At 41.7% G+C, this 15,899-nt stretch overlaps 1 protein-coding gene across 2 annotated transcripts in view; it reads right to left on the bottom strand.

Annotated features, from left to right (window-relative positions):
• Window positions 1-2,187: 2,187 nt before the first annotated feature.
• LOC117407300 (UV radiation resistance-associated protein-like) overlaps window positions 2,188-15,899 on the bottom strand; it is an 80,407-nt gene continuing 66,695 nt past the window's right edge. Inside the window, exons 14-15 of one of the 2 annotated variants that reach the window (XM_059030627.1) lie at window positions 12,604-12,695; window positions 2,188-5,887 (exon numbers count right to left, since the gene is read on the bottom strand). In XM_059030627.1, the coding sequence (XP_058886610.1) occupies window positions 5,209-5,887; window positions 12,604-12,695 (771 nt within the window). In that variant the 3' untranslated portion in view covers window positions 2,188-5,208. The remainder of the gene's footprint in view (window positions 5,888-12,603; window positions 12,696-15,899) is intronic. The other variant, XM_059030628.1, reaches the window with a different exon arrangement.

Genomic DNA, 15,899 nt, shown 5'->3' with positions numbered 1-15,899 from the left:
GAATACTTTCTGGAGCTCTGTCTGGTGAATACTCTGATTGTAGTTACCCTTAACCCCCCCGCCCTGTTACACCAGGACACATCAGGGATTTTTGAGCAATCATTGGAATTAAAGTCCAATCAAATTTGACGCTCGTTTAATTTCTTTTTTTTAGCAAGATGAAAAACAGGAAGAAAAGGGTTAAGACATTTCCCAGCAGCCTGTGAAGCAGAGTGTGCTTCAGGGTGAAGAGACTGAGCAAACACTGCACTCTCATTTCTTTGTGCTCTCAGAGATTTCATCTTGAAATCAAAAGAGCGCCAGTTCCTTGATCTTCCCTCGGCTTCATTTGAACTGCACTAGATCGGCACCTCTTGAAGAAATCGTTTCCTGCTTCAGCGTTTCATTCCTACACGTCCATAAATAATTCTAATGAAATACTCTCAAACCACGAGGTCTCTGCTGCACAACCAAACATTCAAATATTGGGCTGTTTACGTTCTGTGGGGAATCATTGCACTCCGCATGGTAGTGGCGTTTATGTGTAGGAAATTGTTACCATCCCAGCCCATTTGCTATTTAGAGCCATTAATCTTCATGGGAGCAAACATGAACCTTTTTAACTTTATGAAGGAATTTGTTGGAAGAAAGAAAACACACACATACACATTTGCACACAAATGCCCTCCTAACTTAGGAATTTGCTTGACCTGTATGATGAATTGACTTCAAAGTGAATGTAAAGGCAGGTTAAAAGCCAGTTCTTTTGTTCTTTGTAAAAGGCTGAATTGGACTTTAATACTGTGAGACATTAACTTAAAATGGTTAAGTGGAGACTGTGCACCAACAAGATGGTCTGTTCTCTAACCACTAATCCAGGCTTTGGGAAGCAGTGTGGCCTAGTGGTTTGAGTGAAGGACTGGAGTAACCAAGAAACATAAATCTCTGCTCTTCTCTCTAGCTAAGTTTAAAGCAAGCCAGTTTGGGTGCTTCATTGAGCCTGTGATCACACAGGTTCGCAGTCCAGCCCTCACCTCTCCATTCAATTCAATGGGCAGAAAGACCAATTAATTACAGTGCGATATCCTCGAGATTATTTTATACTATATGTGGTGTGTTCATAGTGCAAATGAAGCAATGCTTATGTGATTTCATTCTGGATAACCTGCCCAATACTGTTTGGCTTTGGTGGTGTTGCAATATAAAGCACAATTCTAAAGAAGGAGGGCTGGAAGATTACAACACACCAAGTGCATGGTCCTCTTAGGACACCGCGGTTTCTTTGGTGGTTGGACCTCGATGAGAGACGCACGCAGGAGCAGGTTTGTAATGAGGGACAGACCCAGGCAGCTGCTGACCTGGGATTTACAGAGCTCCTTTCATGCACACGGCCCTGGACCATTGAGCAGCCACTGATGTGCAGCCACCTCTGGGGCAGAACATGAAAGCCGTTTTGCACCTGCACGCTCTGCACAGCAGCTTCTGCTTCTCCTCAGAGCTTATTATTATTTGTTGGTGTTTTGCCTGGAAAGTGGATGGGCTTGCCGTCTGTCCCTGGGGCAGTGTACCGTTCCCAGGCACCGGAATCTTATCCAGGGCTCACAGAGATCTGAACACTACACCACGGCTTCTGTGACAGGGTTATGTCTTCCCAGCTCTTTATCTTCAGCTAACATTCACTGCACATTAACATTTCATGTTTGAGCCACTGCTACGACATTATTCTGTCTGTTCCTCATTTCTCACTGTTTTCCAGTGATGAGCCTTAATGACCTTCAAATTCACAATACAAACATCCGCTTGTGCTATTTACAAGAAAGCAACATACCATGATGTGATGTTTCATGATTTTCTCTCTCCAAGGATCAATAATAAATATTTCTATTTTTTTTATACCATATAAACATGCACATTTCCTTTTTGCAAATAGTTTACAGTAAGATGCAATCTCAATTTACCCAGATTTGAAAGAAGGAAATCCTTTGTTTACAGTCTAAATGGTTATTTAATCATGTCTTGTGTCCTCCAAAAATGTAATCCAAAAGCCCAGATGAAACGAGCAGTGGGTGGCCCAGCGCTTGTTGTTAATTAGATACAATCTGTTAACAGCGAATGACAAGACAGGTGGTTGACTGACGGCTTGTGTTTGCAGTATGTTCTGTAGGGCATCTTTCAGCATAAAAAAACAGTGCCAAATAAGTTACAAAATAGTTTGATCATGAACTTTAATTAAAAAAAAAATGTGCATACAAAAATTATATACACAGCATCAACCCTGATAAGCATACAAGAATACAATTAATGTCAACAGTCAGTATACCCAGTCAGATCTGTTGTATGACAGAAAGGCTTATCTAGGAGTTCCCATGGTTTGCATGCGAGTGTGCATTGACTGTTCACAATAGCACAGTACTTTGTTGTATTCGGAGCTGTGGCACTGTTGGTAGCATATGATTTGGTTACTAACAGATCACTGTACTAAGATCCTCACACAAGCACACTTTTGCAAGTAGGTACTGTACAGTAACATGTATGAAAATGCATTAATTGGGTATTTAGATACATAATGCAATAGGCACCTAAAAGATGCACATTATTCAAACTCCAAAAAAGAGTAATATCGATGTTTATTAAAAATACAGATTTGTTTGCGTCCCGATTTATTTAGCAGAAGGATTCAAAGTTACATTTGGGTTATTAGTTGGGAATTGTGTTTGCAATTCTAAGCTGCGTGCTGTAAAAAGTGACTTCTTCAAAATCCACCAGTCAATATTGCCTTGCTGGGAAGGGCATTCAGAGAACAGTGAGAGAGAAGCACAGTAACATAATATTGAACAGATTGGTATGTGCAGCGAAACCTGTATTGCATACTTATTCTATTATAAAATCATGTTGGTGGAATCGTTCATAAAAGACATAACTAAAAAGCACAGCCTAGCGTACAAACACACACACATCAGAGTCATAAGAATCATTGAAGGAGGTGCCTAGACCGAACTGAACTAAAGAAGAGAAGGACTAACACCAGGGAACAAACAGAAACAAGCTGAAGCCAAGATGACAGACAAGAAAGCATTGAAACAGTGTCCCTGTGTCTCTCCTCCCGGTGCGATGAGGTTCAAGGTGAAGGGGCAGGGTGGGTTAGATCCTTTCCAAACCACAGAAACGTACACCGTTTAGTTATTGACATTAACACAAAAAACAAAACAATAAAGTACACAACTGGGTTTGAAACAGAGGTCCCTGTGCACAAAGCTTTAACTCGTGAAGCATTGAAAAGAAAAAAAAAAAAAGTAAGCTTTGATTAATTAAATGTCACGGTTTCTTTTAATGACAATCTCAAAAGTAAATAATAGCATTGTGAACAGGGCTCCTTGGTGACATTTATAAAACAAAACAGAACAAAAGTCACCACTACAATTTTGGCTGTTCGGGGCAGTGTAATGTCTTTGCTTGATAAATAAAGCTGAAATGATTCTATAGGACTCTTTTTGCACTAACTTTTCTTTTTGGGAGAAGGGTAGAGTCGGGTGTTGGTTCTGAGGGCTGGAGTCTCAGTGGGATGAGGACTGACAATCCTTTCCTATTCTCTTCCATCCTGGCACAGGTAAACCACTCATCCTAGAACAGGAGCAGCCTTAACTGCTGCTTTACCCCGTGCAGTGCACAGCTCAGCTCTGGAAAGCTCTGATCTCCCGGCTCTGCTGGGTTTGGAATCAGCATCTATTACTGTTACTGCAGTGCACACTGTACTGTACTGCTGTGTTGAAGAGAGAATCAGCACACACACAGCGCAGGCAGAGGTACACGGGCTGATCTGATATTGACATGCTCCCTATTGCAGACCATACCGTAGCTATGGGACTGTGAACTGTAACTGTTAAATGACCTGATAATAAAGGTTTCACTGTGACATGCAAGGGGCTACATTTAAATGAGGATTATTCAGCACTGAATACAACATGTAAATCCAGGGGCACCGTTAAGACAATCCAGTAGAATACTGTTTGTGTGGAATTGCTAGCATGATAAACAGATCCATAGCCTCTTTAATCTTGTATTTCTGAAGCTTCCTATCAAGTCAAGGTCCCTAGCCCCACAAAGGGCTGATACAGTACTTTCTGCACAATCCAATTGCTTTGATGAGTCTGGGGTGTAGGGGGAATTGAATGTTTCTTGTGCACCGTAAATGGTGTAAATGGCATTGACCAGCTGAACCCCCCCATCCCTTCTGTATAATAAACACAGATGCAACTAAACGTACAAATAAAATGAATAGAAATGAAATTCAGTCTCCAACCTCCTGCTTGCGTTTTGCAGTGCCATGTTTGGCAGCAGTGCACAGCAGTACCCCCCCCGGTGTTTGGTTTAATGTTAATGACAGCAATCTGTATTTCACAGAGTGCAATACACAGGAATGCGTACACCGACTCTCTCGATCAAAGCACAGATACCTCTTCCTATATTGAGCGATGGGAGTTTTAAAATGTTCTTGCGCAGGACACAAGAAGAAAAGCAGCAACATTGCCATTCTAGATAACAGCTACCACACACTACCAGCACTCTGCACTGTGCAATTACATTGAACTCCTGCTTCGTTCCCCGTTTAAGTGAAGCCAGCCTGCCAGATCACCTGAAACCCACACTTCAAACCCACCTGACATGTAAATAGAAAAAAAAAAAGGAAAATACTGATTAACTGCTATTATTATACCAATAATTATAACCAATCTGCTTGTATTGTTTTAAGCTAATTGTTCACAGTATGCAATATATAATACATATTGGTCATTACTGCTTTTAACTTGTGTTAGTATAGCATTTATGTTCTGCTATATTATATTATATTAATAAAACTAACAGGTGTGACAGGCACAGGAGAATGTCTTCAGAAAGAGCATTCTGACCCTGACTCCATGTGTGGTTAAGACCCATCAGTTTACTGACCTCCTCCTTACCAGCAGAGGTCACTGTAGAGCAGGTACCCTGGTAGTGACAGAATCTGGGTTTGGAAGGGGGATCGAAAATCATAACATTTTTCATTTACTGTTACATGCATGGGATCTGTGTTCCCTGCACCTTAAAAAGGTCATACATAAGCCATAATTAATACTAGAATTTCATTTAAGAAGTGCAAATCTGTCTTCATTTCAGATTCTTCTTTATTTCTTTCTTTATCTTTTTGTACTTGTAGCTTGGTTAAAGGTCCACACCCGATCACGATCTAGCTCACTTCTCCAAGTTCTTGCGTGGTCTGCGGAAGCTCGACATGTTTTCATTTAGTGCATAGATGCGGCGGGAGAACTCCTCAAAGCCAGTGACGTCCAGCTCCCCCAGGACCTGCTCGTCACACTCCACGGCCACGGCGTGGTCCACTGGGATGCACGTGAACCCCTCCAGGCTGTGCTCCCCCCCCACGCTGTACCCCGTGGCCTCCGTGCCCATGATCTCCTCGGCTTGCTCCACGGAGCAGCGCAACTCCCCGCTTAACGTGAGCAAGTTGTCCTCGCTGGGCAAGGCCGACCCGTTCAGCGTGCCTGAGTGCTGGGGGCTGGAGCCCGGCTGGTCACTCGTGTCTCTCATCGAGTCTGAGACGCCGCCATTGTCGTTGTTTAGAGCCTTTCCTGCCTCCATGCTTTTAGAAAAGTCAATGGCAGCGTCTAAAGAAGACGACACGGGTTTAGCAGCAGAAGAACCCCTTGGAGGTGCCAGCAGGGCTATGGGCTGGGTGGTTGCTGTGTTGTAGCTGGGCGGAGGGGTTCTGTACTGTGGCTGGTCGGTCTCAGAGATGGCCCGCTTGCGAAGGCCTCTCTCTGGGGAGGTGGTCCTGGTCGGGTAGCCCGTCTCGGAGGTGGTCATGTGCGATTTTAGCGGGACGGGGATCGCGCTTGACATCTGATGTCGATCACTTGGAGGGAAGAGGAAAGAAAAGGAAGAACAAAATGAATGTGATGAAGTAAAACATGCGCCGTTTTGTAATTACATAGCAAGCACTCTATACACTCTGGGTCATAATTCAGAATACAAATATTATTTTTGGTGCAGAGGGCTTATATTTTACCATCAGCGTAAATAACTATCACCCTACTTGTATTTTTGTAGCTTTGGGAAATCACTAAGCTGGTCTAAATTGCACTTGCTACTTCTTCAGGCCCTAGTGGTCTGTTTGATAAAATACAGCCTCCTTCTCCTGTCATATCAATCAAAGCTTTCTGTGAAGGTGATTGGAATGCCGTCAGACTCTCTCAAGTAGTTCAGCATTCAATAACATCACACCAGTGACCCTCAATCAGCTTATGAATAAAACGGCTACATTTGCTTAAGGTGTTACCAATGTGCACCTTTTGTTAAACGACAGATGATGTATGAAGAAGTGTTCAAACTGCTGGTTTGAGAACCACGGTCTCAAGCACTCTGCAAACCAGGGTACAAACCACCCAATCAATCACGCAACCTGCAGATGAAATATTTTTAAGGTTCAACCTCTTTGGGTCGGACATGCAAGGAGAGACCCATGACGGAAACAGGCGTGCTAAATAAATCACCTCTTCACTTTCAGAACATATTTCTCCACATGAAACAGCAGGAACTTAAAGTCAAAGTTGGCAGCAGTTCTCCTTACAATGATCTAAGAGACCTTCCTTGGGTAACTTGAAACACCTGCTCAGACAGCAATGTTCTGATAAAGAGCACACGAGAGAAGGTACCAGCTATCTCTGGCTAAAGCACTGCAATACTGCACGTTGAGTTTTCAGTTCCAGTGCCTTCCTCTGCCACTCTAAATCAAAGGTAGCAGGCCACCTTTCATGCGATTGCTTTCAGGGCTATTGCTTGTTTTACTCTGACGTTACACAGTTTGCATTGCGATAGGAACGCTGGAGGCAATTAAATAGTACTTTTGGGTAACTGCAGTTGAATAGTAGCCTCAACGCTTGACCCCTGTTGTACAACACTGCCCTGAATCGAAATGAATAAATCATGACCAGAGACTGGGAAATAAGTAAGAATGTAGAGCCTCTGTATGCACGGCCCCAAGAGGAACTTGCATTTACTGTACATGAAGCAAAGAATAAATACATGTACTTAAAACTACTCCCTCCAGACATACAATCTAAAATCAGCAGGTCTGTGGATTACCTTAGTCTTTAGTTATTGCTTACCCCAGCGTACTCATTTAAGGGCTCTTATAATCGCTTACAGTTGGCATACAACGGAAAAGGGAATGGACAACCTTAGTTATTAGTGAAATCAGGGTGGTAATTAATGTGATAAAGGGGCACGTTTTAAACACAAACACATGGCTCCCAAGGGTGAGATTGTTAGCATACATGCTTCGTGCACCAGTAAGTGTAAAAAATAAAAATAAATAAAAACATTTAAAAAAGAAAGAGAGTAGTGGAACTTCTAGGAGTGGGTTATTTGTTACTCTAAGATCTGTAAATATATTGACACAATAGATGGTCCCCACTTCAAAGAAAGCTCCTCACAATGTTATCTAACTCGGCAATAAAGAAAGATGGAAGGCTCTCGCCCCAGCCTCTCCACACCGCCTCCTCTCTGCCGCACTGCACTGGAATTGATACATTTGGATTTGTATCCGTCCTGCTGCTCGTTCTCCTTTGAGAAGTTTGCCTAAGCTGTTAGTTGGCTGTGCACCAGCCCCAAACTTTGCAAACTCCTTTCTTTTACAAAGTGTGGTTTAAAAAGCAGCCCTGAGTTGTAAGAATGCTGCTGATACCAAGCTACACGATAAAAACTGTTGCTGTTATTCTTTGCGGAAAAAAAAATTACAAGTGTTGTTTTATTAAATAACCCAGGAAGAATCTTTTGTCCTAAAGGAATTACGTGATTAAACAGTGTTGTGTAGTAATACAAATCAGCCAGATTTCACATTTCTTTAAGTAAGATGTGTTATCTATCTATCTATCTATCTATCTATCTATCTATCTATGACAATGAGTAAGTAATAAGGAATAAAGTGAACAACAAAAGATGTATTTGAAAGAACCTGAACAGATTATCATGCAAACAGTTCCCAAAGACGCAAGACACCCTCAGCATACCACAGCACCGAGTCCTTCTGATGCTGAAATGAACAGGACCAAAAAATAGAGCAGAACAAAGAATACTGCTAGCACACCCAGCTGTGCCTCGAGACGAAGACTGAAACAAGGCAGCTTTGAACAGACTGTACCGATTCATATCAAGAAAAGAAAGACGCTTCCAAAGGCAGTCACTATACTATTTGATGGGTCACTAAGAATTCCTATCGCATTGCTTATAATCATATGTAAAGGGCGTGCTCTCAATCAAACGGCCAAATGAGACACTGGGAACCAACAAAGTACAAGAAGCTAGACAACATGCAAACTCAAGCTGTGCAGCAGAATTGCGCTGAGTACTCTTTACACATTACATTTATATAGCATGCGTAATTCATACTTTCAATGTGTAAAGCACCCAGTACACAGCTTATCTGGAGCACTGACTGCTCCTGCTGTTAACAAACCCGCTGTGTCTAATAACTGGCAGGCTTTGACAGGAAGGTATGCACAAACGTAATGGACTATCTGACAGTAAGGCACAGAAAGTGAGAACCTTCTTTAATCAAGTATCCATGCTCACATTGTATAATCTTTGCTCATGTCTCCAGAGCAATACACGTGGTGTTTAAAACAGATCATTTCAATACTTTTCCCAGTGTGAAAATCTGAGTATAAAATTTCACACACATTTTCAAAATCTGATCGTACTACAGTAACTCAAAACATAATAACTGGATCTTATGCTGGGAATGTATCTTTATGTCTTAAGTGGGTGAGATATTAAAGGTCATTAAAGGGTTTACTCGAGAGTGCAGATGAACACTTTGCACGGGACCTCAAGGGTTTGAAGCCACGTATTTTCTTTGCATGGATACACTTTGTCTGGGGCAGCCGATACATATAAATGATCAAGCGTGAGCTTCGGCAGGCAAGAAAAAAGGAACGTTTCCACCCTCCTTTATCACTTTACACATACCAAATTCTGAGAATGTTAAAAAACAGGACTGGGGCTTCGGTGCCAAACTGAACAACCTGCATCTAATCAGCTCGCTCGAACGGCGCTGAGGAATGAGGCTGTGATCTGTGAACTCATGCCAGAGCCGCCTCCAGTGTGAGCTGCACAGGAATATGCTAAAATGTGTTGATTTTAAACTTCGCAGGCTTTTCCATTTAAAAGTGTAGGAGACTGCAAAGCTGGAAAGCAAAAGTGTTACTCCTTTGTTCCCAGGCAAGCTTCAGGTCCTTCCAAAGCAAGCCTTGCCTGCTAAGCCCCACCCAAACCAACACCTTTTAAGTGTTTCCATTCTCTCCATTTTTAAGATGCTGCCAGTTCCGCGGGCTTACCAGTAGAGACGGAATGAGCAATCGCGAGGGTCAAAAATGCTCAAGCCTCTGCCAAGACCCCTGCCTGCAAAATGTGCTCCCCTGCCCGGGAATGAAAATCCGCTCCGAACTCCCGCTATGCAGAATTGATACCATACAGGAGGCACGGCTGCTCAGATTCTGGAAAGCAAATTACTCCCTGGGTATGTATCCTAGAACAGAAGAAACTAATCTGAGACTTCCTGAACTCATACCCCCGTTAACTCTCTTAACTCTCTGCAGCTGCAGCGCGTGATGCTGTGTGTGTGTGTGTGTGTGTGTGTGTATGTGTATATATATATATATATATATATATATATATATATATATATATATATATATATATATATATATAGTTTGTTGTATTTGAGCCCCCAGGTTAGAAACTGTATCTACTGTAGTTGCACATTCAGTTCAGGTCTGGAAGTTATATATCCAGCAGTGTGGAGTAGTGGTTAGGGCTCTGGACTCTTGACCGGAGGGTTGTGGGTTCAATCCCCAGTGGGGGACACTGCTGCTGTACCCTTGAGCAAGGTACTTTACCTAGATTGCTCCAGTAAAAACCCAACTGTATAAATGGGTAATTGTATGTAAAATAATGTGATATCTGTATAATGTGAAATAATGTATAATGTGATATCTTGTAACAATTGTAAGTCACCCTGGATAAGAGCGTCTGCTAAGAAATAAATAATAATAATAATAATAATAATATAATATATCCAATATTCCTCTCGCTTACACTTGAAAGCACAGTATTCCCAAACAAGCAATACTCTTCTACTCAAAACACTTATGCCGGGTTTACTTAATTTGTCATTCTAAGTATCGGAAGCTCTAGGGAACAGTTTTGTGGGAATTCTGAGTTCACGCTAAACGGCACAGAATAAAGCATGAACTTGTATACTGGATAATCGTTGAAGACAGAAAGAAAAAAAAGCAAAACATCCATTAGAAATCTACCTACCAGCCTTTAATATGGTATTCTAGCATGCTGTTGTGTAGTAATAATTCTATTAGGAGACAGGCTCATTGGTCCTTATATGAAGCAAAAGGAATAGCAGCATTTTCACAGAAAACAGTTTGTACCCAAATAAGCCTGTGCCTATTTATGTGATATTTACCAAAAAATATCAAATCCTATGGAAGAAAAAAACACCTCTGAATCCAGTGAGCAGTCTGAAATCTCAACCCCACTAAGCAAATGTAACAGAAAAGCATTTCACGTGAAAGCAACAACAATGCCAAAGAAATGAGCCAAGATAAGAGAGCAGACTGATGCCAGTGGCAAAATAAAGCAATACAAACCGATACATTGTCTCTGGTCATTCCCTCTGCAATGCGCCAGCAGGGGTGAAACATTATTATTTATTAATAATAATAATAATATCTAAAAATAAAATGACAATAACCACTCGAAGAATGATCTACATTAAGGTATACAGCTATGGACACATTTTTTGCATCACCCTGAAGAATTAACACATTTTGCTTCAGAAAGTCAAGTGAAACCTGCTGAATAATGTTACGTTAACATATTGAATTACATACTGCTTTGTAGTTTTCAATATGCTTAATGAAAAACTGACAAATTGAAAAATTTGAAACTGAAACACCTCAATACAGCAAGCGTAAGCAGACTGAAACACCTCAATACAGCAAGCGTAAGCAGACTGAAACACCTCAATACAGCAAGCGTAAGCAGACTGAAACACCTCAATACAGCAAGCGGAAACACACTGAAACACCTCAATACAGCAAGCGTAAGCAGACTGAAACACCTCAATACAGCAAGCGTAAGCAGACTGAAACACCTCAATACAGCAAGCGTAAGCAGACTGAAACACCTCAATACAGCAAGCGTAAGCAGGCCTTGCAGTGCGAGGCACTGGCGTTCTGGAGTCTGTTCTGTCAGTCCAAACTCCACACCGTGTTTCCAGAATTCAGTAACCTGAGGACAGGGCTGTAGAAGAGGTATTCAAATGCTCATGCCGTATCTGAGAAGAGACCCTGAAGGGGCGGTTGTTGAAGTTAAGCGATTTCAGCACAGTGATTGAATTGCACACTTCCGTGGCTCTGCAATCTTTCAATAGCAGCCTGGGGGTGCAAAGCTGCTGCTCACTTCAACCTTTCCTCCGTGGCCTGCCATGTCATCTGTTTGATCTTAGAGATTTAAAGCAAAGACCTTTAACTTGGGAATACAATTTCATGTTGCATTGCCCTCAAAGGAAGGTGTAGATATAAATGATATTCTGCAGCATCCTGGAAAGGTATGGACCGCCCCTGACATGCACTGTACCACGTCAGGCGTTTGCTGATTTGATGAACATTCATGCCGACAAATATAAAAAGGTACTGTATAAATACAGCTTCATTTCATGCCAAATCTCCAAGGAGACAGATGCCTGACTTCGAACGATGTGGGACAGTGGTGCCATGTTAGCAGGAAGAGCAATCAGGGATAGAAATAAGATTCTTATTGCATAGCAGTTTTACCCATTCCAGGTTTTAATACCAGCTTGATTAGCCAGAGTGTGTATGCAAGAAGCTCAGGTGTGTCTTATTAAACTCCTAGTAAAACCAGGAATGGATCGAACAGCTATGCAATGAGTTTTTTTTTCTATCCTGTATAATACAGAGACCAGTAATAAGCAGGTCTAGCATACGGCGCAGTAACAAGCAGGTCCAGCACACGGCGCAGTAACAAGCAGGTCCGGCATACGGCGCAGTAACAAGCAGGTCCGGCATACGACATTAACAAGCAGGTCCAGCATACGGCGCAGTAACAAGCAGGTCCGGCATACGGCGCAGTAACAAGCAGGTCCAGCATACGGCGCAGTAACAAGCAGGTCCGGCATACGACATTAACAAGCAGGTCCAGCATACGGCGCAGTAACAAGCAGGTCCGGCATACGACATTAACAAGCAGGTCCAGCATACGGCGCAGTAACAAGCAGGTCCGGCATACGACATTAACAAGCAGGTCCAGCATACGCGCAGTAACAAGCAGGTCCGGCATACGGCGCAGTAACAAGCAGGTCCAGCATACGGCGCAGTAACAAGCAGGTCCGGCATACGGCGCAGTAACAAGCAGGTCCGGCATACGGCGCAGTAACAAGCAGGTCCGGCATACGGCACAGTAATAAGGCATATCCAGGAAGACAGGAATTATAGGGGACCAGCAAACAGGGCAAAACAGATGAAGTGTGTTACTCACCACCGCACCATCAGCCCATGTTCCAGAAAGTTCTTTAGGTTCGGGAGGGTTTGACGTAGGTCTGGAGTCGACAGGGCATGTTGGTATCTCAGCTGGAGAGAGAACCGTAATAAGTTTATATTTTTACACAAGAATGTTTTCATTGTGCATTAGTCTGAGAGTCTCTTGATTTAATTTCTGAGAAAACTGTAAAACGTGAAGCAGAACAACTTCAAAACTGAAATACATAAAAACGAAAATCCTGGGTTCCCTTCTCCGAAGTCAGTGTAATTCATTCTGACACATTGGGCACATATTCTCCCCAAAAACACTTCAACTGGGTTACTGAAGTGGTCTCTCAATAACACTGCAGAAATAAAACACCTGGCATGCAAAGTATAGGGACTCTGTGTTAAAACAGAGAAAACACCTACTGCAAAAAGAGAAAAAATACCAGGGGTGAAACATCTCCTGCAAAGTGAAAAACACCAGAACCATCTCCTGCAAAGAGAAATACCAGAACCATCTCCTGCAAAGTGAAAAACACCAGAACCATCTCCTGCAAAGTGAAAAATAATAGGGATAAAACATCTCCTGCAAAGTGAAAAATACCAGAACCATCTCCTGCAAAGTGAAAAATACCAGAACCATCTCCTGCAAAGTGAAAAACACCAGAACCATCTACTGCAAAGTGAAAAATACCAGAACCATCTCCTGCAAAGTGAAAAATACCAGAAACATCTCCTGCAAAGTGAAAAACACCAGAACCATCTCCTGCAAAGAGAAAAATAATAGGGATAAAACATCTCCTGCAAAGTGAAAAATACCAGAACCATCTCCTGCAAAGTGAAAAATACCAGAACCATCTCCTGCAAAGTGAAAAACACCAGAACCATCTCCTGCAAAGTGAAAAACACCAGAACCATCTCCTGCAAAGTGAAAAACACCAGAACCATCTCCTGCAAAGTGAAAAACACCAGAACCATCTCCTGCAAAGTGAAAAACACCAGAACCATCTACTGCAAAGAGAAAAACACCAGAACCATCTCCTGCAAAGTGAAAAACACCAGAACCATCTCCTGCAAAGAGAAAAACACCAGAACCATCTCCTGCAAAGAGAAAAATAATAGGGATAAAACATCTTCTGCAAAGTGAAAAATACCAGAACCATCTCCTGCAAAGTGAAAAACACCAGAACCATCTCCTGCAAAGTGAAAAACACCAGAACCATCTCCTGCAAAGTGAAAAACACCAGAACCATCTCCTGCAAAGTGAAAAACACCAGAACCATCTCCTGCAAAGTGAAAAACACCAGAACCATCTACTGCAAAGAGAAAAACACCAGAACCATCTCCTGCAAAGTGAAAAACACCAGAACCATCTCCTGCAAAGAGAAAAACACCAGGGGTGAAACATCTATTGCAAGTGAAAAGGTTTTGAGTATTATATTTTAATTTTTACACACTTTTTAAAGTCCAGTTTTTTTCCCCTGTAATCTGTTGCTCTCGTAGTAACTAACATTAGACATTCCCACTTAAGTTATTGAAACTACCTGTACTCTGCGACACCCAACCAAACACAATGAATCCTTTCATCTTTAAATGTCCCTCAATACCTTTTTTTGTTTTATTTCAACAAACTATAGATCAAACAGGACATGTTAGCTTTGTCCCTTCTGTTTATGAAGCTTTACTAATAAAAGCATTAGCTGAAAGACAGGGGGCCTGGAAGCAAGACAAAACAAACCACCAGGTCAACTGTTAATAGCCCTGCTTGGCAACAGCAAGACAGAAGGAGTATGTGGATATCTGGGCTTGTGCTGAAGCACATACTATACAAAAAAAAAAAATGTTTATTTTGCAGTCCTGATAAAAGTATTTGCTAGCTACAACAGAGGATATATGAAATCTTTTTTAAAGTCATCTAATAAGGTGCCCGTGCGGTACTTGTTGCCGTGTAATATGAAAACTAAAAAACCAAAAAAAAAAAAAAAAAAAAAAAGAAATCCCCAGTTGGAAACATGTGTTACTATTTGTATTTATTTTTATCATAAAGTCATCTATATCTTTTTCTTACACTGTTAAAAGATTCTCCGTTTGCAAGGCCAATAGCAGACCCAGTTGCTTAAGTATTAACACATGCCCTAAGTGACTGCCAGCGCATGTACAGAATAAACAGGACATTTGACTAAAACCCTGAGTTTCACTGCTGCTAAACCCTGGAACGGTTTAGTCCTGCTGAACCCCAGCCAGCCCTTTCACAAAGCATGCAGCTCTCTCACAACTTAGTTCTGCTAGGTTTTTTTTTCTTCACATTTTGTAATCAGTTATGATGCAGAAGAGGAAGAGCGTTTGACATCCCATTTGGTGCTGAAATGCTGCAAGAATAACACAGCAAGCCATAAGGGAGTACCACTGTGCTGGGGTAATGCAGTCTAGTGCTGCCAAATGTCTAAACGCTGTGTCCACATGCAAAGCAAGACCAAAGAGAGCTGCTATCAAAAAGGCAACATTAATATTCTTTTATTACAACTGAAGCAATGCCATTCCTTTTCTTTTTTTTTTGGTTGCTAAAGCTGGCAAGTTATCTAGTTGGTAATGCACTGATCCGGTTCCAGGCATGTCTGTTCTCATGCTTCCCAACTGGAAAAATAAAAGTTTTTTTTTTTTTTTTACTAAAATTAAATTATGGACGTGCAACTGGTTTGCCTTTTTTTTTATTCCTGCCCAAATATTGTAAATACAATAGTGCAACAAAGATCAAACTCAACAAAATGCAACACGTGTTCTAAACCTATGAAATTCCAGGATTTGCACAAGCCTACTTTCCAAGTGTGATCACAGTGTGTGCACGACCGACAGCCGAGCTCTCAATGTGGACTGTACCATTCATATGAAGGAGGTTAAAATAATATAGCAATGAAACGGTATATCATTATGTTAAGACAGTTTCAGAGCAGATGGCTTTTACTTTTAGGAACACCATTCATGATTTCTATGATGAAACTAACTTTTACAACCCTTCTTGCTGGCTTGCAATCCCCATATTTAACACTGCCCCATGCAAGTGCCTTCATAAATCAGCAGAATATCCCCCCACCCCCACTATCATTTATTAAAGGATTTATTTTTTCACACACAGTCTTAAAAGAAACCCAATTGCTTTCTCACGTCCTCAGGGCATATTCTTATTTTATATACACTTTCTGCAGATCTACTTATCTTGCAAAACTTCCTGCAAATCATTTTCTACGTTCCAAAGGTGTTCAGTAATTGTAACGGTCAATATCTGCTTGTGAAGTGGTCTGTTATGGATAA

Source organism: Acipenser ruthenus, chromosome 9 (assembly GCF_902713425.1).
Source record: "Acipenser ruthenus chromosome 9, fAciRut3.2 maternal haplotype, whole genome shotgun sequence".
Lineage (NCBI taxonomy): Eukaryota > Metazoa > Chordata > Actinopteri > Acipenseriformes > Acipenseridae > Acipenser > Acipenser ruthenus.
Note: the sequence above shows the minus strand (reverse complement) of the source record. Positions and strands in the feature narration are given on the sequence as shown.